The sequence below is a fragment of the Chamaea fasciata genome, unplaced genomic scaffold, assembly GCF_029207755.1.
Source record: "Chamaea fasciata isolate MVZ Bird 193981 ecotype frontalis unplaced genomic scaffold, bChaFas1.0.hap1 SCAF_2, whole genome shotgun sequence".
In the NCBI taxonomy this organism is placed as follows: Eukaryota; Metazoa; Chordata; class Aves; order Passeriformes; family Sylviidae; genus Chamaea; species Chamaea fasciata.
Window position 1 is genome coordinate 114388455 of NW_027094087.1, and position 25008 is coordinate 114413462.

Consider the following 25008-nt stretch of genomic DNA (forward strand, 5'->3'; position numbering starts at 1 on the left):
CGAGAATGTCTTCTCACAAAAGTTGGGAATACTCTTTTCCGTGTTATCAGTAAAGAGAACAGGTGGAGAAATCAGGTTTTAACCAGCCCTCATGTAACTTCTCTAGAAGGCTGAACTCAGATGCAAAAAAGAAGCTGCAGAGAAGATGAAGCCCTGCTCTTCTCAGAGGCGCAGAGGGAAAAACAAAGAGCAAAGGACAACAAGCTGCAGGGAAGGGAATTCCAACAGGATGCAAACAAAACAAAAGAAGTCCCTGATGGGAAAGAGAAAGTGCTGGGACAGGGCGCAGAGAGGCTGTGGATACTTCCAGCCTCATCCCTGAGCAGAGTAATCCAGAATCCCTGAGGTTGGAAGAGCCCTCCCAGACCATCAAATCCAAGCTGTGCCTGATGCCCACCTTGTCCCCAGCCCTGAGCGCTGAGTGCCACATCCAGACCTTTCCTGGACACCTCCAGGGATGGGCACTCCAAACCTCCCCGGGCAGCTCTGTAGAAGTTGGTTCTGTGTTGAGCAGCACTTTGAAACCTTTAGAGCTTTCTCACAACCCAGAATATTTACTGATCTAAGCGGATTTTGAATAAATTTATTTCTTATTTCTAGCAGTTAAAGCACATAAACACAGTTTTTAATTGGTAACAGTAATGTCAATAGAGGCCTTTCATGCTTTCTCCCTTTCCTGGTTCACCCCACGGAGAGGAAAAGCCGAGTTCCCAGGAGATTTTTGAAGAAATTTTGTGACTGACAGCAACTGGCAGAAGTAATTGGGGTTGAGTAACTGGAAAAAGAAGTCTCAGGGATCACATTAGACAAGGACACCTTGCAGCAAGTCAGGGGACACATCACTCCCAGAGGCATCAGAAAGAAAACGTGTGGCCAGGATTTGCAACTGCTGAGGGCTGGCAGCACCACGATCCATCAGCGATCCCTGTTATCCCTCTGGCAGCACCTGGCACTAGTCTGGCACGTGGAAACACCAGAGGAGAGCCCAGCTCTGGTGTTGCCAGGTGGCCAAACTCAGGCTGGGACACCTGGGCTGTCTCTGCTGCTGTCCTTGCGCCGCTGCTGGCAGCAGCACTTAACGACATTAAGCATTTTTCCAAGCGCAAAACAGGCTTTATTGTTGGAATCCTGGAGGCTGAGAATTTCAGGCTTTCTGTGCTAAAAGGTGCTGACCCTCAAGCGAGCACCACCTTTGACTTGAGGCCTTGGAACAGGCTCCCGAGATTGAGTGACAGCACTGGGGTTGTGGGTGTGTGGTTTGAATGGTATTGTGTGATTTCACGGGGTGAAAAACTCAGATTTAAGAATTTGGTATATAGTAATGTGTGTGAGTCGAGATGAAGGACTTTGGGCATTGTCTAAGTCCTCCTTCCTTCTTCTTCACGGGTTTGGGTGGTTTTCTGTAATTGGGTGAAAAAGGTCTGCATTGGGGGCCTTGGGTGGTCATTATTGGGTCAGAAATATAAATTATATAGGTGTCACCTCATTATTGGGTGATTAGCGCTTAAATAACCTTGGAAAGAGCTAGAAACTCTCCATTTTACCTTGTTTCTCTAACTTGCTAGTTAGAGCTCACGGCTCGTGAGTCTGTAAATAGATAAGAAATAATAAACATCCAAGTCCAAACACGAAACCTACATTTCCCGTGTATTAATCCCCGACCTTGGCAAGGGAAAAAATAAACCAGAACCTTCACAATTTATCTCAGCTTTGTCACCTTCTCAGAGGGAACAGGGCTCTGAGGAGGCTGATGTCTGCAGTGGTTGTGGGTAGGACAAGGATATTGTGGAATTGTGGTACCACAGGATGGTTTGGGTTGGAGGGACTTTAAAGGTTATTCATTTCCAAGGGCAGGGAACTTTCCACTAGAGCAGGTTGCTCCAAGCCAGGCCCTGGACACAGAAATGCCTGCTCTGAAGCTTAAGCTCAAGCTTTTCTGGGAGCCAAAAACCTGGTAAAAGGCTAATCTGCCAGGAAACCTCTCCTTATTCCAGAAATCTGTGCTCAGTGCCACCATTTGCTCTGGAGATGGCTCTGAACAAACGCTGACTCCAAGAGCTCAGATTTCAGGTAGCAAACAAGTTTCATGCTCCAATTTGGGACCCACAGCCTTGTGAAAGGCCGGAGATGTTGATAATCAACTTTCTCTGCACATCTTTGCAGGTTCACAGCCTTCTTGAAGCCAGGTGCAGACTTCTTACACTGCCCCATAAATGCTACCAAGCCAAGGCTGTTTGGCTCCCCCGTGATTCAAACGAAGATAAATTTAGCAAAGCAGATGTAAAAACAGCCTTCAGTGGTAAACTCTGCAATGGAGTTGGTGAGAATCCAAGGCAAAAACTACAAGGTCAAATGACTACCAAAAATGGAGCCGTGTGTTTTTTAAATTTGAGTTGTCAGACTCATTTTTCCACCCTCCATAATGAAAGGGCCAAGAATCAGGAATGAATGGAAATGTTTGTACTGCAGAGACACAAAGTGTTACTCAGACTGATTTCTTGCAGCTGTACAGGCTTAAAAGAGATGAAAACAGTAGAACATTATTTTTATCAAGTTGGATTAGAAAGCAGTCATGAAGCAGGTAACGTGAAAAAAACCAAAGTATCATCCTTGCAATCTCTTTTCTAATCATAAATATATCTCATTTCGTGCCTTTTTTAGTGAAAGCTGCTGCTGAAATAAATCTCAGTCACACGCATGCTCCCTCTGAAATTAGATTTATGATTCCATGGGTGCAAAGAAGCAATTTGGGCCTTGAAGAGATTTGCCAATTCGGTGTTTATTGAGCACTCCAACATTTCAGAGTGAGGCCTCGCAATGCTCCCAGCTGAGTGAATGGGCAATCTTGCATTGATTTCAGCAGCACAGGACCAGATCCTAATTCCTTTCTTTTTCAGGAAAAAGGATCTGTGCTCTGTGATAATGACTGCTTACAGTTGTTAGCTGATCATAAAAGACTCCGCTTTTTTTTTTTTCTCTCTAAACAAGACTCTTTCTCCTCATATCATCTGGTGATGACGGCGCCGTGCAGCGTGGATTATCTGGCTGGGCTCATCCCACAGGCAAATCCCCCTCTATCCCCAGAACTCCCATGTTCCTGTGCCCTCTGTGCTCACCACAAACGAGATTTTGCAGAGCTCTGAAACAAAAAGCCAGCCAGAGATGAGGCAAAGTATTCCAAAAATCTCTCCTTCCCTCCTCTGACTTCTTCCGTTGCAATCAAGAGGAGAGACAGAACAGTTTAGGATGCTGAAGGATTTAGTGTGCTGAAGGCTACAAGGAATTCCTTGTGCTGTGCAAAGCCCAACAACCCCAAACAACCCCCAGGAATATACAAATATCCCACAGATGGATGCAGTGCCAGGGAAACTGGGGACCCCAGCAAAGGAGAGGTAAAACACTCGAGACTTCCCAAAAGCCAAACTTGGACCTCGGAGATGCAAACACCTGCTTCACTGAAAGGTGGCCTCATCCCACCAGGAAAGGGGGGAATGCAGGCAGGAATCGCAGTGTCTGCTCAACACATTTCTCTACATGCAGTAAAGCCCACAAGAGCAATTTTTAGATTGTAAATGATTTTGGAAATTAGGACGTTTCCAACAGATTTGCACGCAAAACGTTCACAACTGTGTCATGAGAGTTAAAATCACTAAATTACGGTGAAGCACCCACTGAACTTTCTGGGTCAGCTTCTGGTACAGAAAGGTCAGCTATAATTTGCAGTATTCTCTGTTGAAACTCCTCGTTATCTGGCAAATCCTACACCACCGAAACGGGCTTACAGTACTTAAATTGGACGAACAGGCCCTTCGTATTCCTCCTTTTGCTTTGTGTTTGCACAGCACCCCAGCAAGTTCTCTGCAGCACTACCAAAATACACCAAAAATCACATTGCTGCTGATAAAATGATTGCTTAGGGGTTATATTGATGTGTTACATTCACAGCCTCAAAGGGAGAGAGCATGAGAGCATGTCCTGTCCTGTTTTGTTGTTGACACTGGTTTCATGTTGTTCTGCAGGCTGTAAATAAAAGGATGTGCCTGGAAAATCAGGACTGTGCCTTTTCCAGTGCTGCTTTGGAATAGACAAGAACATGACAACAACATTTGCTGCAATTTTACTAGAAAATAAAATATTCTGAGTGCTGGCACACAACCCCCTGCAGGGTGAAATTTCTAGAAAAGCCCCCCTGGCAGAACGGAGCACACACAATTCCTGGCTCCATTTCAGGGCACGGATTATTCCTGTTTGGCAGATTGTGTGACACTAACCTGGAAAACAATTGGAGTTCAATAATCCAAGTGTGGGCTGCAGCCCTCTTTACCCTCCAAATCTAAATAATAGACCTGGGCACATTTAATTTGCTGATTTGGCCGCAGCCAGGACACAAGTGAACTATTGAGGGATTTATTTAGGAGAGCTCCTTGTCATTTGCTGGGAAATCAAACAAATCGCTGAAATCTCATATGTCCTGTAGGTTTTGCCTAAGAGAGTAACCAAAGCAGATCATTTGAACAGAATCCTCTAAATTGGCCTGAGTTGGCTCGTTACCTGGCTGTTGTGTTCAAACAAATATAATATTTACTGGGAGAGGAGGAAGAGTTCAGAAATACCTTTTTTTTTTTTTCTTTTTTTGGCAGTGCAGATTAATAATATGGATATATTTTTGTCAGGGAGAAAAGCAGAGAGAGCAAAAATAGCTCCCAAGTGAGGCTGCTGCTACTCACTCCCCTGTTCCTGGATCCAAGACAACCATTATGTAACCAAAAGGAAAATTAGACGAAATAAACAGCAGAAGTTAATTGGGTTGATATCAAGTAAAAATATAATTAGTCAAAGTATTTTGTGGCAAAGGCGCTGACAGTATGTGTCTGTTCCCCAGCCTCAGTGGTGAGCAGGGATCCTGCCATGTGTTTAAAACTTATTCATCAAGCATTTCCATGGAAACACACAGATGCATAACCTTTGGATCACTTATTTTGGGAATTGCTGCTGCCAAGGTTCTCTCTGGAGTGAGAACTCAGTCCAGGAGAGGGCAACAAACTGTGATTCCGATCTAGAAACTTCTCCACAAAGGAATTCATTCATAGCAGGATTGGGTGAGGGAAAGATGGAAAGGGCATCTTGCAAAAAAAAATGGGAGAAAAAGACAACAAGCTTGACCTTAATTTTTCCTCTCAGAGACTGAGAGTTGAGAAATGACAGCACTGGGAAGAGCCTGGAGAGTTTATAAATGGCCAGATGCCCTCAGGAAGATTGAAATGTCTGCGAGAATGTCAAATAAATGCTGTAATGAGAGAGACCTCGGTTGAACACTGGGTTTGTTGTCCAAAGCTGCCCCCTTACAAAACAAGAATCAGCTCCACTACAACCACTCCAGGTTAAGAAAAGCTCTCCCACGTTGGAATTGTCACATCCTGGTCCCACTTACTGTGGCAGCAGCTCCCTGCTCCTACAAAACCTCTGGACACCTGACAAAACGTGGCCCTTCCCTCGTGCTGTGACAGACAGGTCAGGCTGGTTGTGATGCACAAATCCACAAAAAGCATTTGGAAAGCATCAGTAAAAACTTGCTGTCTGAATAGAAGGTGCTTCACTGCTCAAAGTACTTCCACAGCAAATAAATATTGTGTGGAAAGCAGGAGTGGTGTGGTGGGAGGGCAGCCCTGGAGGTCCCTTCACACTCCTCCTGCTGCCAGGGGTAAAATCAGCACCTGGGTCTCCTCCCAGGATAATTTCTGGTACGAGGTGCTCAGACAGGGAGGTCTGGGACGTGATTCCCCTTTACAGCAGGGCCAGGAGTAAGGAATATTCTCTAAACCAACAGGATTCTCCCTCTCCTGGTCTCTGTGTTCACGGCAGGCTCTGACTGGGAGGGGAAAGCGAATCATTCCTAATGCCTGAAAGATAATGAACCCCATTATATCAACGTTAGGAGTTTAACATTAAGCCTCAAAAGCCAGAGCCTTCATGGGTTGTTCATAATTGTCGGAGGATTCTGTTGCTGCAGTGATGGGATGACTCCTGTGGACCGGAATTTCCCCAGGCACAACGGAGAGCTGAGCATAAAGTGTGAAGCCTCAACTTCAGATTTCCTGGCTTTGGCTTAAGTCTGCCTCACAAGGGCCCTGCGATGCCTTTTGATTGTGTTTTGTCATGCACTCCCCAGCATCAGGGATAATGCAAGCAGGCACACCGTCACTGGCTGGGGGAGTTCATTCAGAACTGAGGGCCCTGTGATCCAGCTCCCAGTGCTGCCACTGCCATCGGCCCTGATAACGCTCTCCTGACGCACACAGCGAACTGGAAAGGTGACAGGATGGGGTGCACAGCCTTAAAATGTGGGATTGCTCTCAGATTCTGTGCCACTGTGGGGCTTTGAGGCTTTCTTTGAAAGAGGAGCAGGTCAGGAGGAGAGACAACAGGGCTGCAACCCCTTTTTTCCCCTTGGGCGTTTCAATAAAACTCTGCAAGGGTCTGTGATCTTTCTCTACAGGCAGGAACCTGCACATCTTGAAAAAGCTGCAGGTGCTGGGGGAGTCCACACAGGATCGGCTGCACAGCTCACGTTTCTAAGAGTGAAAAATGCTTTTAGAGCCGCACCGACCCACTGAGAGCAGCCCCTTGCGCAACACTCCGTAAAGAACTGTACAAAATCACAGCAGTGCTTCTTTTTAGATGGGATACTGGGGAGAAATCCTTCCCTGTGAGAGTAATGAGGCCCTGGCACAGGGTGCCCAGAGAAACTGTGGCTGCCCCTGGGTCCCTGGAAGTGTTGAAGGTCAGGTTGGACAGGGTTTGGAGCAGCCTGGGATAGTGGAAGGTGTCCCTGACCATGGCACAAGGTGGGACTGGGTGACCTTAAGGTTCCCTCCCACCCCAACCATTCTGTGATTCTGCCTTCAGAACCAAGCACCTGGACAGACCCACCAGGAGACTTTTCCCTTTACAGTCTGGCAGGAGAATGACAGCACCTAGCCAGAAGAGGAATAATTAGGAATTCAAGAGCTGAAATTCCTGCAGGAAGAAGCCCCAGAGAACAGAAGGATTTCAGTTGAAAACAACAATTACCCCAGACCTCACCATGTCCTCCATGCAAAACACACTCGATTAAACCACTCTCCTCCTCAGTACACTCTTTTATTTTTTTCTCTGGCACACAACCATAATAAAGCTGTTTATCTTCAAAGGCTGGGAAACTAAAAAAAAAAAAAAAAAGAAAAAAGAGGCCCAGATCATTAGAGGACAAGGTACACTTGAATTAAAGGCCACAGGCACAGTGAATTCAAATGAAATCTGAAGTACCGTAGGTTTTACGTTACTGGGAGAAGGACACACAATTCCCTGTCTCATTATCAGAAAGGCATTGATTTTCTGTGGAAGTGTGCTTGAATTGCTCTTGATAGATATTACAACTTTCCTTCAACAAGAGGAGGATTGGTTCCTGCTCAAAACTGTTGGCTTTTTTTTTAAAAAAAAAAAAAAAAGCTCCTTGTACTTATTTAATACTTTCCCCACAGCAATGCAATTGATGGAAAAAAATAGCTCAACAATAGCTCATTTCCTCTGCTCACCCCCAAGTGAATCCATTCCCTCATTTATATCTTTTATCTCCGTAAGATCTTTTTAGGTGCATAAAAAGTTTCATTCATTAAACTGAAAAGGGGTGAGGGGGGAAGGAATGTCTGCTTAAACCAATCTCCTGGAATTTAAATATGGACGTGGATAGGATGACCTGATGAGAAACCAGTTTGCTTTCGTTTTATTTCTGCGTGGCAATGATTTCTGTGTTAACAAAGAATGAGGATGATCATTTTATTGATTAACACGGGAAAAGGTTGTGTACTGACTTAGAGAAACAATAAGAGGAATAATGACTTTTCCTTGGTTTGTTTTGTTTTGTTTTCCGTGGCAGCCAACGTCCTGGAAGAAGACTCAATGGAGCAGGACATCGAGAGCCCTGTCACGATCCACCAACCAAAGTTGCCCAAACAAGCCAGAGAGGACCTGCCAAAAAACATCAGCAAAGAATGTGCCAAGAGGAAAATCCAGAGGTACGTTCGGAAAGACGGGAAGTGCAACGTCCACCACGGGAATGTCAGAGAGACTTACCGGTACTTGACTGACATCTTCACCACCCTGGTGGATCTCAAGTGGAGGTTCAACCTGCTGATCTTCGTCATGGTTTACACGGTGACCTGGCTCTTCTTCGGCATGATCTGGTGGCTCATTGCCTACATGCGAGGGGACATGGATCACATAGGGGACAGCACGTGGACCCCCTGCGTCAGCAACCTCAATGGGTTTGTCTCAGCCTTTTTATTCTCAATCGAGACCGAAACCACCATCGGGTACGGTTACCGGGTCATCACGGACAAGTGTCCCGAGGGAATTATCCTGCTTTTAGTGCAGTCTGTCCTAGGTTCTATCGTCAACGCCTTCATGGTTGGCTGCATGTTTGTGAAAATATCCCAACCCAAGAAGAGGGCAGAAACCTTGGTTTTTTCTACAAACGCAGTCATTTCCATGCGGGATGGGAAGCTGTGTCTGATGTTCCGAGTAGGAGACCTTAGGAATTCACACATTGTAGAGGCATCAATACGAGCCAAGTTGATCAAATCCAAACAGACAAAGGAGGGGGAATTTATACCACTCAACCAGACAGATATCAACGTAGGTTATTACACAGGGGATGATCGTCTCTTTTTGGTTTCACCACTGATCATCAGCCATGAGATTAACCAGCAGAGTCCTTTCTGGGAGATTTCCAAAGCCCAGTTGCCCAAAGAGGAGCTAGAAATTGTTGTAATCCTAGAAGGAATGGTGGAGGCAACAGGTAACATTTCTTATACTTTGTATAAGGTAAATGCTTTAATTTTAGCAAGGAAAATCAGTGGTTTTGCTTGGTTTTAAAGGAATCACTTCCACGTTCGTTACTTTTGAAAAAGGCATCCGTTCTCTGGTGAGCTCCGAAATTAAAAGCATGCCCAGTTTAATTGCCTGTTCCATCTTGCCTAACGGAATTAGTGTTGTTTCTGCTCTGTTTGGAAAATGGGATAGCATCTCTCATTTTCTAAATTTTTCACAGCATGTCACCCCGTTATTTGTCATTCTATTGCAGGAGCAGCTCAACCACAGGGACCTTGTGGGATAAAACTGCTTAGGGGGGGAACAAAAAAAAAAGAAAAGAAAAGAAATCAATGCAAAACTCTGTTTGTGATTAACGTGGAAGCACCATGGTCCTGCTGCTTCCAATCACCCGTGGGTATCTGCAGAACAACTGCCAGCCCTGTGGCATTCCAAGGCTGGATTCAGTAGGAAGTGATGATGTGTTCGGTTCTCTCTCTTTATTTTTTTTTTTTTGCCTGCTCGTTTTCCTTGGGTTTTGTTTTTAATTTGTAACATGGGGCTTGTTCCACTTTAGCTCACAAAAGGTCTCGTCTGATTCTGTGTTTCACTGGGGCCCCCACAGGAGTGCACGGAACACTGGAAGCTGGGATGGATAAACAAGGAATGTTGTGTCACCGGAGCCTTGTGGAGATGCTGGGTGGTTGTTACCTGCAATTATGCAGCAGAACGGCAGAAATCACTTGGTGCAGAGGAAAAAAAGTCCACAGCAAATGCACCACTAAAATAATGTTTCTTTTTTGTATTAAAGCCTGAATTATAGGAGGGTACTTTTACCTGTGTTCTAGGAGCTGGAGGTGGTTTTTTTTTCCTGTTAATAACAGCATCAATGCCTGAAATAAGTAAATATAATGAAGATTCGATGCGCTTGGGGGAGGAGAAAATACTGATTGTAGAAATATAAGAATGAGATTTGCCATTTCCCCCCACGACTGCAGCAAAACCCAGGAAGGTTTGCGCGCGTGGATTCCACAGCTCCGACAGAAGCACAACCTTTCCAACCCTGACTCATGTTTTGCAACTGGAGCCAGGAAATAAAGAGCAGTCTCCTACTAGAACATGTGTGTGTGTGCGTTTCACACATCTATTATGTGGTGTCAGAAGAAAAACTGCATTTGTCACCATATAATAAACGTGTGAGACAAAAATGGAGCGGGGCGGGGGGGGGAAAGACAAAAAAACTAAAAAAACAAAACTGAAAGGAACTTGACAGGGAATTTGAAGTGGTAAGTGCAGAGCTTCCAAATTTTCCAGGAAGTAGGTGGTACTGAAGAGAAATCAAGATGAAATGTTTAGTGCTCCTGCTCTGTGCAGCAGGCACCGAGATTTCAAACATCTGCATCACCTTTGGGTGAGACAATGAGGAAATTGCTGTTTGTTCCCTGAAACCATCCCGAGATCTGGGAACTGCAGCTGAAGGAACTTGACATCCCAAGGCGGGCGGGGGATATTTTCAGGTTTGCTGAGCACCGTGTTTCCCAGCAAAGTGATTGGCAAGTAGTGGCAGAATAAAAAATGTCTCACCACAACCACCTACAAGATCAAAAGGCAGAATATTTCTGCAGTGCAGCAAATGTAGATTTGTTGGTTTAAAGTCTCATTTCTCTCTATTTTTGACTTCCCCACTTGCCTCACCTCATTTTCCCCCCTGCACACCCCAGGGGCTCTCTGGGGTGTCCTGTGCTGCTCTGGCCTGACCCACCTCTCCCACTCAGCCATCACCAGCCTTCACTGCAGCAAAAACCCCTCAGACTGCTTGGGCTGGCAAAGTTCGAGATAAAAATCAAATCTCTCCTTATCTCAAACCATTCCAGTCCATATCAATAGAGAAACTGAATGCAGTGATTTGAAAATCCACGGAAGATATCCGGGATTAAAGATTTTCCCCTGCACTGGGTGGGTCCATTTCCCATTTTAAACTGTTCTGTTTGGGTAGAGTTTCCTGCTGAGTGAGATATGAGCGGAGGGCATCGAATAATGCCAGAATTACCGGCACAATTTCTAAAACATACTTGTGCAGGAGTAGCTTCTTGAGCTGTGCCTTGACCCCATGCATTGAGTGATTTTTGTTGAAGGCACAGTCTGGCCAACCTTCTACAAAAACTAGGAATTTTCACTCTTTTAATTTACAAATATTTACAAGTTGCATCCTGGCAAACACTGAAGGCCGATTTAGGGAGTCAAATATTCACCTTTCCTTCTTCCAGCTGATGCAGAGTGAGAGCTGTGAAAGAAGCTGCTCAGAGCAGCAAAGCCCAGCCCAGCATTCCTGCCAAGAAAGTTACAAAATACAAAATTATAAAAGCTGAAGCCAGGAAAATGTGATGTCACCTACAGCAGTGTCCTCATTTAGTGTCATTGCTGAGGGATCCAAACCAGACTGAGGTCATCACGTTGTGTCATCCATCAGAAAAGCCACTCCCGAGTCGGACCAGGGAAATCAATCCTTTATCTGTTTTCAGAGCTTCCCCACTCAGATTTAGCTTCAATGAGAAGTAAAATGGGAAACGATGAGGGTAAGCATTTGCTAATGTATGTTATTAATTATTGATTCTGCTTACATTTGACTGGACAGGTAAATACATTTTAATTCTTTCCACCCTAAGTGCTCCAGAAGCACATCTATCTGCTGTGTGAAGCACAGTTTTTTTGGATTGTCGTGGGAATTCTGCATTGTGTGTTAGGACAGGAAATTGAGAATAACGCATTTGACTAAATGACATTAAAAATAATGAACCAAATTAAAATTCAGCAGAAAGTTCAAATCAAGGACCCCTTAATTCCCCGTGGAAGCATTGCCATAACTCCCTGAGATGCAAAGAAAAGTGGAGGTGTCTTTGCTAAGGCACATAACAAAGGATTATCCCAGGGAGAATCCCTACACCTTGGTTATTCCCATCCTTTCTACCATGGAGATCCCTTTGAGGGCAGAATCCTCAGCAAGGCATTTTCTAAAAACATGAAGTCACCCTGACTCCTTCATCCGGCATCATCAAACTCTCATAGTAAGGCTGCTTTTTAAAAATATTTGTTATGGATCCTTCCAATATGCATCTTTCTTTCTTTCTTTCTTTATTTACAACAACATTCAAAAACATCTCTTTGGATTCGAAGGATAAAACTTTTGGAAGGATTTATCTCTCTGCTTTTCCTGGTGGTGGTGCACATCTCTCAAGTGTATAAAAACATCAATTTTGGGACAACAAAAAGCACTTTAGGCTGCTGGGGAACCACCGAGGAGCCTTGAGGAATGGGGGAAAAAAATCCAACCAAACTTCACTGCAGCTGGAGGACACATCTGGTATTTCCACGTTTTGCAGCCCCCGTTTCCCAGAGTTTTAAATGTAAAATAATCTACAGTTAGGAATATTTTTATGATAATTGAATCCTAGCCATGGGCTTAAAAATTTTAAGCCTTTTTCATCTGGTGGAACCTGTTTCTAAGGGAAGTCTTATCATCACAAGCAAAGTGGGTATTTTAAAAAATTAAGCAAGGCTTGCAAATGTATAATACTGATAAGGAAATAGACCCGTAAGAAGAAAAGGAAAGCCTTTTAAATTTGGGAAGGTCAGGTAGGGTACAATAGCAAGAGAAACTGAGAGAAAGAAACTCAAAGAGAGAGAAAGATGTAAAAAAAAAAAAAAGGTGTGGGGGGTTGGGGAATGGTGAGAAAGAGGAAAATTCTGGACAAGTCTTGTGAAGTCGTATCTGGCCAGTGGGATGCACTTGGTGACACTCTGGCAGTTCCCTCTGCCTAAAAATAAACGTTTGAGCACTGATCAGTTCCAAGGAAAGAAAATGATCTGCACATTCGTAGCTGTCAGAAAAGGGAAGCAACAAAGCCAGATGGAGAACTTCAGGTTCAGAGGGATAATTCTACAAATAAACTCGGAGTAGGGTGCATTTATAAGCCTGACACACGGGCAGCTTTGAGAGCAGTGTCTGCAGAAGGTTTTACAGCTACAGAAACAACAACACTCGCCAGCTGTGGAAAATATGCGTGCAAAGCAATAAAATGTTCACTGGGATGGTTATTTGTACAGTAAACAGTGCTATTGACCAGACAAATATTGTCTAAAGCTGTTCCCCTCTTCACTACAGCCCCTTTGAATGGCTGATTTATTGTGGGTTTGATTTCTCTGGGATGAATTGCCATATTTACCCCTCAGCCTTGCCCAGTCCTAGCAAATATCTCCCTCTGATACGGACTGGAGCAGTTTCAACCCTTCAAAACCTCTCAGCAGAATTTGCTCGCTCTCTCTCCAAATAAACATTGCTGGGGTTAGAGTTTCTCACTTCAATTTTCTACTGCTCTTCAGAGAAGAAATATTTATCCTGTCCAACTGCTTTTTAGGGGGATGCAGGTGAAAGGAAGAAAAGCACCAGGAATTTCTCCCACCTGGGTGTTTCTGCAAGACAAAGAACAAAAGTGGATTTCGTTGTGCTCCAGGACGTGACCAAAGCACATTGACTGAAATGCAGTTAATTTAAGCAGGGTCAGGAATAAGTGGCCTCTGCTCCAAACTGGATCATCTTCATTCCAGGAATGATCAGAACACAAGGGCTCTCCAGCATGCAGCTTTCCTTTCTATTTTAAGGGTTTTAACATCTCCTGCTGCTGGGTGCTAGACTTGGACAAGGTTTAACTTCTCGCACATCCCCACTTCCCTGGAGCTGCCAGCAATTCCTTACACTCCTGTCCCATTTTAATTTTCCTGGTTCTAACAAAACGTTCCGTTGTTATTTATTCTCACACAGAAAATGAGAGGCATCAGCAGGAGGGGAGTTCTAAATGCCAGCAGGGAAAGGCATTCCCATCCCACCGGGATGTTTCCTTCAGGAAGATTTCTCTACAGGTGGAAAAGATGAGTCTTATTGCTGAAGAGGAGTGTGAGACTTAAAGGAGGCAATTACAACGTCACAATAGTCAACACTACGAGGAATAGCAAGAAATCAGGGAGCAACGTTTGTGGGAAATAAAAGAGAGATGCTGATTAGGAGCATTTCACGTAAAAATCTCGCTGTATCTCACTCTCAGGGAAAAGGGATTGCGCATTTGTTTAACAGCTTTATTCTCCGGGTACTGCTGTACTTTGCAAACCTGTTATGAATGTTTGATAATGGCTTTTTGTCCATCTCTCACATCTTTCTCACCAATTACTTCCTCAGCTCTTCACAGCTCCAGCTGCTCCCTTACCCCTAAATGTTCAAATATAATATTCAGATTCAAGCAGTAACTCTCATTAAAAGGTAAGGTCTCTAAAAGACACGTATCCAGGGATTACCGAACAGGTCAGATATTATTAAATAATTCTGTGCTGACCACATGTCAGACTTGCACAAGAAAAGCTTCATTTTGCACATCCTGTCTTTGCAATCCCTCCAAAGTCTCTCTGGGCATGGAGAAAGGGCAGGTCCCAGTTCTTTCCACGCTCTCACTGACCTCCACTGCTCCTTCCTAAACCAGGGACAGGCACAGAGAAGTGCCCCAAAATCCTGTCTTTGCTCGTCACTCCTGAGCCTACACACGCTATTCCCTGCTGGGCTCATGATCTCCATGGCCAGAGGAATGACAGGATCCCGAAATTTGCTTTAACTCTGGCCCTGTTCCTGTTTTCCAAGCGAAAAGGCACAGAGGGAAGCTGGGCTGGCACCCTCTTCATTGACCAGCAGAGACTTCCTAAAATCCTGTGATTCCAGACACTTAAACTCTTCCCAGAATCCTGTGATTCCAGACATTTAAACTCTTCCTGAAATCCTGTGACTCCAGACACTTAAACTCTTCCTAGAATTCTCTAATTCCATACATCTAAAATCTTCCTAAAATCCTGTGATTCCAGACACTAAAACTCTTCCTAAAATCCCGTGATTCCAGACACTTAAACTCTTCCTAAAATCCCGTGATTCCAGACACTTAAAATCCTCTGCTTCCAGCATAATTTCAAGCAAGTTTCCCAGCAGGTTTTGGCACTGCAGAGGTGTTGCTGCTCAGTCCTTGGAGCTCCAGACCCCGCTCAGACCCTAAGGAATGACAGGAGGGACCCGAGCCCCGTGTCCCACCCATTCCCCACCGGGAGGATCCTCTGCACAGGGCACCTCAGCCTTATCCAGGTCAGAAGGTTCCCCAGGCAGGATTCAGCTCACTGAACATGTTCCACCTGCTCTCCAAGTGGATCTGTGATCCCTGAGCCTCCTGGAGATGTGCCGGGGGCCACTGAAGTGCCTTTTCCATTCCAGAGCACTTCCCAAGATGACACCAGGAACCTGAACGTGCGCAGCTTCCGCTCAGGCACGCTCAGCTTGCTCCAGGAACGGTGTAAGAAAAGGGTCAGCACTGAAATGTTTTCCTGGAGAAGGAAATATTTTTGCTGCTGTTTCTAATTTTAGACTTTCACTTTTGGCCATCCAGGGTCGTTACCTGCCTGGAGATGAGGGCGGTGAAATCCCAGGCGCGGATTTGAGTCGGGGCAGGGTCTCACCCTCCGAATTCTGCTGGAATGAACTGATTCTTTCATGCTGATTACCTTATTTGCTCAGTTTGATTTCCAGAGATGAAGTCTGTCTGGGTAGCCTGCAGTTCAAAATCCTAATTTTTTGAGAACTCTGTTCCCTCCCATATTTCTAAAAGATCTTTTCACCTCTCCCCTTTCTGCTCATCTACTTCCAGCTGTATAATATTGTTCCCTCCTTTCTCCCTGAACTGTAACGAAGTTTAAACACTTTGCATCACGCTCCCTGATAACCAGAAGGCCCCTCTAAAATTACAAATGTTTGCATCTGTTCCTAAAGAATGTGAGCAGAAAGATTATTCACCTTCAGCAGCAAGTTTTCACAAAATTGAATAGAGCAGCAACTGTAAAGCCAAAAGTGACCTAAAAGTTTAAAGAATGAGCAAAGTTGTGAATTAAACCAGAAATTAAAACTCAGCAGTTGATAGATTAAAAAAGAACAAGGCTATGGACTGCAGAAACACCATTGGCTGCACAAAGGACATTAAAAAAACCCAGAAAATTTATGTTTAAATTTTTTATCCTAGAAAGCAGCTGCCAGCACTAAAAACTCCCATCGTGGCACAGTTCCTGGGATTCCCAAGGCCACTGAAAAAAAAAAGTCCTCAAGGGATTTAAGGAAAAACAAATCACAAAGAATTGCAGTGATCTCAGTGGTCTCAATCACAGCATTCAAAGTTTGGACTCACTGCCATGCTCTTGCTCTCTCACTCCCTCTCCTTCATTCCCAATGTTCCCAAAACTGATTTAAAGAAAGTCGCAATGCTCTCCAAGATTTCTTCCTGATTTTGGCATTTTTCCTTAGTTGGGATTTCTGTAGAACGACATAAACCTTTAGTTAAAAAAAAAAAATGGAATTTTATTAAATAGAGGATTGTTGAATATGAGATATCCCGTTCTTACAACTTACACCAGAAACAAACCTGATTTAAAGAAACGTCCGAAACAAAGCAAAAAGGAAGGAGATCTCCAAAATTTCCAGTGGTTATGAGGAGCAGGTTTGAGGTACCTGAGGAATTCTAAAATTTGATTTAGAAAAATGAATTCAGAGGGAATATTTGGCTGAATTCCATTAACTGCTCAGAAATGAGAAGTGGGGAGAGTAACTCACACTCAGGTGTTTTGTAGGCTCCTCCCAGCAGTTTGGATTTACAGAGTGATGAACAGGACAAACAATTTCCCCTGGCAGGTCTGATCAGGATTTATCTCCCACCAGGAGAAAAGTGAGGCCAGAGCAGCCAAAATCTCTTCTGGAAAAATCCAAATCTCTCTGGAAAAGCCAAGATCTCCATGGCAGTGGCCAAAGCTAAAAGGGGAGCCAAAGCCCCAGGGATTTGTCAGGGAATTCAGAGATGTAACAAACAGAGTTGGGAGAGGGTGAGGATATCCAATGATGTGCTTGACATCACAAAAGTGGATAGAAACCCCCTCCAGCCTAGATTTCCCTGTGATAATAAAACTCCGAGCTGGCTCCTCCTCGGTTTTTTATAGCTGTGAAGAATTGAATGGCTTTGAAAAAATCATAGGCCCAGCTCAGAGCTTTCATTGTTCTCCTCTGTCACCATTGAAGAAACTGTGGTTTATGCATCTTCGGCATCTTTTTGCCTCTCCGGAGGTTGAGATGAGTGTCCAGCGTGGATTGGCCCTGGATTGCCTGCTCCTCTCTCCCTGGGACAGGCTCCCAGCTGCCAGCAAAAAATCCAGCTACAAACAACCGCTGAATTGTCATTATGATCATTGTGATCATCATTATTATTATCATCTTCATCATCACAACTTGTGTCTAACAAGACATTCCAGACTTTTTGGGGGGAGCCTTAAGCAACATCAAGGTTGGCAACTATGATTCCACATTTCTGACTGGTGCAGATCAGTGTGAACAGGAGAGAGAGAGAGAGAGGGGCTTCCCCTAAAAAAAAATCCCTCCGACTGCGGCAGAGCTGCCAGGCAGCACCAGAACACAAAAGATTAAAAGATTTATGACTCAGCCACTCCAATTAAATTGTGCTGGCACTTTTTTTAACCAGCCATTAGCTTCTTCTATTTTTTTTTTTCCCAACCTTGCATAAGAAGTATTAATTTATTACACCCAAATCTCCAGAGTGGGAACCCCCCCTCCCCGCCCCCGCCCCCATCCATTTCCATTGTTTTCCAATTCTCTTTCCATTAAGCTCCTTTTCCAGCGGGAAGACAACGAATTAGCCCCTTTTTCAGATATTAAGTGCAGCAACGAGTCTCTAACTGCCAATAGGGCTGTGACAGATGCCATGAAAAAGTGTTGAAGAGTCCAGAGCCAAAGGTTTTGAGGCAGACAAAGGCTCCTCTCTGGCCAAAAAATCTGCTTCAAAGGCAGCAGCCACAAGTCCACAGCTGTTAAGGGGAGGAGGTTTTGCTTTGCATTTTAAGGAAAATGCTTTTCTCCTATCACGAGTCAAGGGCTAAATCTCCTCCTTAAGACACTCCCATCAGGGCTCGGTCACACTAGGATTTTAAACCCCTCATAATTAGTCAAGATCCAAGGTTTGAGACCGAAAGCATGAATTTTAACCTTGCTACATCTTCCTCTACCCTCCAAAGGGATATAAAACACCCATCAAGCGTCCAAAAGCCACCAGTGATGGAAATTCAGTCCAAACCCATCCCCTCTCAATGTGGATCCGAGGTTTAATGAGCAGTTCTGAGCCTGATCCGAAGCCCTCCCAGACCTGTGGAACAGGACTCAGTCTCTGGTGGCCTCTGAATTAGGACCCTGAAGGACTGAACTGAGCTGTGCAGGGCCTGTCAGCTCCTTAACGGCCTCAGAGAAGAAGCAATTAAGGCTCTAATTAAGAGGCAAATGGAAGATTAGAAGCAGATGAATGTTTATAATCTAGATAAAGGACCCACACTGGAAGTTTTGGCTTTACAGCCTCTGAGGCGGCTTCACTGCCACGGGAGGAAGGGTGGATCCACGCCGGATGTCCTTCCCTCAGGAAATCTGAGTTTTCTCCTCTCTGCAGCCACTGTCCCTTCTGCAGATGGATGGGAAGAGCCATTCCACAAGGACAGACCCAACAAACCTGGAATATTTCATTGTACAAACTGTCCGTGGCAAATAGAGACACTGGAATGGACAAAACTTCTCAGCCCATGGAAATTCCCCTTCCTCTGCCTCCCTTCCTTGGGTTCCGAGTTCATCCCTCCCACCACACTTTCCATCTGTCATCTGTGGCTTGATGCTTGATCTGTTACAAAGAAAGGAACCAAAAGCCAAAATTCCAGCAGGTGTAGCAGGTCCATTACAAATGTGGGCTAGGAATTCCATTGGAAAGATAACAGGACTGGAGCAGGGAATCCTGAAAACACAGATCTCAGGGCTGATTCTCTTTCTGGCAGCCAAGGCAGAGAGCACGTCTCTCCTAAAACTCTTTTCATTATATTGTGTAAATATCACACCCAGCAGAACAGAATAATAACAGAAGCTGGGGTTTTGTGTAAGAAAAAAAAAAAAATAAAACATTTCCAGGAGTTCCCCTGGAATTTTTTTTGTGCAGATGAAGCTCTTTCACTTCTTGCTAGCGGGACTCAGTAGACAGAGAATCCTAATATTTCAAAGTAGTCTTCTGAAGAGCCTCTGTTGCTGGAAAGGACCTTTCCTGCTGAAAAGAGACACCAGTCAAGCTTTACTGATGTCTACAGAGTGACCAGAATCAAATGCACAGAAAGCTTTAAATAATCAGAGCAATTTCTATCCAGCACCTTCCCCCCAAGGTCTGCACCACAGCCAGGGCACGATGGGTTGAACCCTCACTCTTCAACCAGTTCTGATTTCCAGCTTTATCCACTGGGACATGGAAACCAGAGTGAGGGGAGCACCAAACGAGCCTGTCCGTCTTTTGAGGGCTGAAACAAATCCCCAGGGATGCGACAGCAGCAGCCAAGACAGAGGTGAAAATTCTTGGCTGATTTGCTCCGAGAGTAGAGGGGAATCTGCGTGACTGAGGAAAAAGGTGAAAGAATTTTTTTAAAAAAGGAATAGAGTAGGGTTAGATGGGATCATGGGCAGGAATTGTTCCCTGGGAGGGTGGGCAGGCCCTGAGAAGCTGTGGCTGCCCCTGGATCCCTGGCAGTGCCCAAGGCCAGGTTGGACACTGGGGCTTGGAGCAGCCTGGGACAGTGGGAGGTGTCCCTGCCCATGGCAGGGCTGGCACTGGATGATTTTTAATGTCCCTTCCAACCCAAACCATACTATGATTGTACAACATTTTGTCCATACCACCCCTGTCAGGTAACCAGAACCCTTCCTCCTCCCTCAGCACAACCTCAGTTTCCCCCAGGCACCACAGGGGATGTGAAGACACCCAAATCTGTGCACTGTCCTTCAGAGATGCAGGAGGGATCACACCCCTGGGACCCCATGGAATCCCCCGAACTCCAGTGCAGTGCTGAGGCAGCTGGAGCAGCATCCTTCAGCCTCATTCCCCAAAAAAAAGCCAGCACAGGGAGAGCAGTGCCCTTCAGCCAGACACCTTCCAGGTGAAAACAGCACCACGCAGCACAGGAAACTTTATCTGCACTTTTCTACTCACTGCAGGGCTGGAGAAGATTAGGAAAAAAAATCCATTTTAAAGCAATTTCATAGAGGATGACCGTAACTTACTTAAATGGACAAAATACACAACGTACCTGTAGGTTGTTTGGACAAAAGGAGAAGAAAATAGCAGGAGGAAAAGGTGTAGTGGCACAAAAATGACACTCAGTGTGCAACTGGGGCCGCGGAAGCCCAGAAAATGCAGGTTGTGCCATTAATCCATGCTGGTGTTTCTAATACGTGTTATAAAGCCTTCATCATGAGACCCCGTGGCATCGCACTACAAGGAAATGATGAAACCATGCTGATATAAAGAGGATATTCCAAGCAGGTGGTGGCATTAGGCAGCAACTGTGTTTTTCCATAGATGTCGTGTAATTACAGTCAGCTCAGGCTGGGGAATCTTGTAAAAAAGTATTATTTGTGCTGGGGTAGTTCCCTTCCGTTCTGCAGGCTGTAAAATCTTGCTTTTTCTCATTATTGTGAGCCCGAAGGCCTGGTGTTAAAGAGACCCTGGGAACAGTTGGAGTCTGTCAAGGTAGAAACGCAATTTTCTCAGTGAGTTTTGAACCACAGATTGCCGGAAAACCTCCGAGTTCAGGAGGTTGCAATAAACACCAGGAAGAGCTTGGGCTGAGGGCACTCAAATACACATGGACACTCCAATCCCAGGCAAAATGAGTAACAGGGTCCTCTAACTCTTTTTTTTGTGGATGTGTGGGAAGAAAGGTTGGAGAAGGGCAGAGGGATTGATATGAATCAAAATTCACTTGGCTAGCACAGAGCATCTTGTGGCTGTCATTTGGCTTATGGTTTAAGGTCAAGCAGGTCCTCTGCTGCAGACTCAGGGACCAACAATTGTGCTGAGAAATGAAGTATCTGCTCTCTGTAATGCATTTTGAGCACAGATTACGATTTATCTTCTTTTCCTGCCAGTTTAAAAGTTGATCAAGTCTGTCAAGGAGAAAAAAAAAGGAAATTTTCTGGTGGGGAAGGCGTTTTTTGGTGGTAAAACACGAGGTACTGCTGCAACTTTTTGTCTCAAGATGCCAAGAGCCTGAGTTGGAACAGTTTTCAAAGCATGTGAGAGCACTTGAGTTCACTAAATCAGCAGAAAGATTTGTTGCTCTGAGTCAAGTCTAACCACGTCATCGCCAGGGATTTTGCATAATCACTGCACTGAGATTTTGACCAAAAAGATATCCCACCAAATCTGTCTCAAATATTCTATAGATCAGGGGTTGGTGCAGGTTTTCTACTTCCTCCCCTTCTGTCTCATGTTATAACACCGACTGCAAGACCATTGGATTAGGAAAAAATAAAATATCCAGGTGAAAAGTGCTTCAAGTTCTGAATCTGAACACCACAATGCACTTTTCTTCCACATTGTAATAAGATTTTTGAGGCAGGGGGAAATGCTCAGATCAAAGTTTTTTGGCCTCGTTTGGTTTTGGGCTGATTCCAAAGAGAGAAAACAGGGACAAGCCCAGTGCAGGTGCCATGCTCCAAAAAGCAGGACGGACAGGAGAGAGAGGAGGTGCTCCAAAAAGTAGGATGGGCAGGAAAGAGAGGAGCAGAGGGGCTACGGATTCAGAGTTGGAACCTGCTTCAGACAAGAATAGAACCTTTCGGCATCAAATCAACATTGCTGCCCTCCAGATGGGCAGGAAAGAGGGGAAATGCTGTAAAAATCAGGATGAGCAAGAAAGAAAGGAGATGATGCAAAAAGCAAGATGGGCAGGAGAGAGAGGAGGTGCTCCAAAAAGCAGGATGGACAGGAGAGAGAGGAGCAGAGGGGCTGCGGATTCAGAGGTGGAACCTGCTTCAGACAAGAATAAAGCATTTCAGCATCAACCCAACACCGCTGCGTCTGCCCTCCGGATGCTCCAGCTCCTCCGGAGCCAGCTTTGGGCAAGTGCTGAGTTATCCTTGCTGGAGCAGCACTGTCTGCCCAAAAAATTAGAGAACAGCATCACACAGCCTTGAGATAAAACTCAGATGGGGCCAGAGGAATGAAACACTTTCTGACAGGATCAGAAATGCATCCCTGGCGTGACACAGACACTGGCATGGCCCAGGTGGACAGAGCAGATCCCTCCCTCCCATCCCACCCTCTGCCTTGTTGTTCCCACACCTGAAAAAGTGAGCACACAGCTCCCCCAGACTTCAGCTGCACAGCTCAGTGATAACCGAGACTCATTTTTAGGCAATTAGCATGGATGGGAACAATTACAGCCAAGGCACATCAACAGAGAATCAAGCCCTGCATCTAATGTTGGTAATGCTCTTAATAATAACAACCCCACTTCCCTGGAAGAGAACATTAAACCTGTTCAAAATACAGGATTTTTTTTTTTTCCAAATGATAGTATTTCTCCCCTCCTACACCACATCTACCTTAATCATCTGACTCCCACATAGCTGGCTCGACTTCAATGACAGTCTCCTCTACTTGTTTAAAAGTCATGTTATTTCCACTGCCATCAAAAAGGCAGGAATTTCAAGTGAAGTTATTAAAGTTTCCAACACAAGGAACGGTGCGTGGGTGCTGCTGAAGTCGACTCTCAGGGCTGAAAAAAGAGATTCCTTCACTTCTACCGGAGGATTGAACCTCCCTTCTCTCTGGGGCCAGGAGACACCTGTATTTATGATGGTGTTTTGTCTGCCTGCAAAGCATCTCAAAAGTTTTGTCTGTCCCACAGTGAGCCCGGTGATCCAAACCTGAATTTCCATCAGAAAACAAAAAAAAAACCCAAAAAAACCCCAAAACCATCAACTGGGGACCAGTCTTTCCTAGTGCTGGATGAACGGAAAAATACTCGGGTATTAATGTGTTCAAAGTCTTCTGGCCAAAATACTGAAGGCAATGGGCAACGCATGATCCAAATGTCCCCCTGGAGGCTCCACAAGGCCGTCCCATCTCCTTATCTGCCATCCAGGGGCCTGATTTATTACAGCCAAGAGTAATTAGATCTAATCCGCTGCCTGATTCCCACCCAGCTGCTAAGCCCCTCGTGTTGGACACAGAGGAAGGAAATTTTAATACTTTAATTGGGGGGAAATCCCTTCGATGCTGACCTACAGCTGTTCACCACGAGCTCTGTGTCTGTGCTGACACGTCGTGGGCTTTTTTGAATAGACTTTACTGAGCTTCGACAAGTTTTTGCAGCAGCCCCCCTGTGCAGGCACAGGCTTGGTCAAGGGACAGTGGTTTATTCATTTTGTGCCCCCGATCTGAGCTGAGAGATGCGGAATTAATCTCAAAGCAATTCGGTGTTTTTTGGAGAGTTTCAGCTCCTTTTCCACGCAGCTTTCTCAGCAGCTGTCAGATCACTGCAGGGCTTCATTTGCTGAATCCACCTCCCTGAATTTTCACCTCATTAGCTGCCCTTTCCCGAGCCCTGTTCAGTCCCTCTGGATTCAGCAGGATGGGGAGGTGCAGGGATGTCCCAGCTGCTGCAGCAGGAAAGGTTTGTGGAAACTGCATTGCGCAGCACCTACACTTGCGATGAATTAAATCCTCCAGGTTCATTCACGCATTGCTTCAAAACCTGTCAGAGCCCCTTAATCAAAATACAGCCTTCACTCAGCTCAGGATTACACCTGATGCTGTGTCAGTCTGGCATTCTGGCATCCTTCGATGAGGAAAGAGAAAAGAAGAGACGAAAAAGAAAAGGAAAGAAAGTTGTTTGGTTTTTTTTATATCAGAAGTGGTCCACCCTTCATCAGCAAAATTGTATGCTAGTTGTGGTGGCTTTTTTTTTTTTTTTTTAACTTTGATCCATTCTATTTTGTGTTTGCATTAAAAAGACAAAGTCGAAAATATCCGGCACTTCTGATGGCAACTATTGAGTTTTAGGAGGTGAAGAAGATCCCAAAGTCAGCTGATTCACCTGAAATGCAGGGGAACCCCCAGCTGTTCTTGAGACCTGTCCAAAATCTTTCATTCTGGACTAATTCCAACGAAATTCTTCCTTCAGTAGAAAAACAGCAACAATAACCTTAAACTCTTGTGTGGGAAACATCCAGTGTGACTCTGGAGAGCAGATTGCCTGCCTGGAATCTGGGTGGTGGCAGAATCCAGCTGCAGGATGTTGGACCCATTGCTGCGTGTGCTGATTGTCAATTCACTGCTGGTCCTGATTTAGCTGTGGGCAGGTTGGTTTGTATCCTCATGGGAAGGGTGAGCCAGAGAGAGAGAGCAGCATTTGGGCTCTCCCAGTCTCTCTTGAGTGTCTCTCCCTTGGAGTCTGACTTAGAGCAGCAGATTAAAATTAAAATTAAAATTTTAAAATTGAAATTGTCCAGTTGAAGCTGTCACAGTCGATGTGGCAGTGCCCTGCTGGGTCACCCTCCTCCTCCTCACACCCCAGAGCAGCTGGTGCCCTGCTCAGCACCAACCACAGCCGCCAAAAAAAAAAAAAAACAAAAAAAAAGAGGGAATAGTCTGAGGGAATCAGCAGCAAGGGATTTATCCCTCACTGTTTCTCAGGCCTCCTTCTGAGCGTGCAGTCCGAAGCAGCAGGGACCTGCTTTGGGTGGAGGAGCGCTGGTGATGCCGAACTTGGACTCTTCCAATGCTCTTCCAGTCCTGGGAATATTTCTTCCATCGGTAGCTTGTAAAATCATTTCTGCCCTCAGCCTACAGCCCCAAAGCAGCAGCCACTGAGAACCTGAGGGGGTGGTGACACCTCTCACCTTCCCCAGAAGGATTTGCTCCGGACTCTGGGCTTTTGGATGATCCCTTCTGGCTGATCCAAGTTTCCTGGGACAGGGGGAGAGCTGCAGGAGCAGGAACAGGCTGCCTCAACGCCGTTTGGCCCCTCTGAAGCAGCACAGTGCAGCGTTAGCACAGGGAAGGATCTGGTCCATTAACTTTTGAAATGAGCTTATCAGGGGAGATGGCAGCGCTGGTGGGAAAACAAGACGTTCAGAGCTCCTTGCAAATCCAAACTCTCCTCCTCTAAAGCATCACACCTCATCAGCTGTGCTTGTAGCTCTCTCTCCTACAGATGACAGGG

General features: G+C 45.3%; 1 protein-coding gene across 2 annotated transcripts in view; it reads left to right on the plus strand.

The window, feature by feature from the left end:
• Positions 1-7921: 7921 nt before the first annotated feature.
• Positions 7922-25008, plus strand: part of KCNJ6 (potassium inwardly rectifying channel subfamily J member 6) — a 35829-nt gene continuing 18742 nt past the window's right edge. The window contains exons 1-2 of one of the 2 annotated variants that reach the window (XM_066177161.1): positions 7922-8836; positions 9425-9961. In XM_066177161.1, coding sequence (XP_066033258.1) covers positions 7939-8836; positions 9425-9663 — 1137 coding nt within the window. In that variant the 5' untranslated portion in view covers positions 7922-7938 and the 3' untranslated portion in view covers positions 9664-9961. Of the gene's footprint in view, positions 8837-9424; positions 9962-25008 lie in introns of those variants that run through there. The other variant, XM_066177160.1, reaches the window with a different exon arrangement.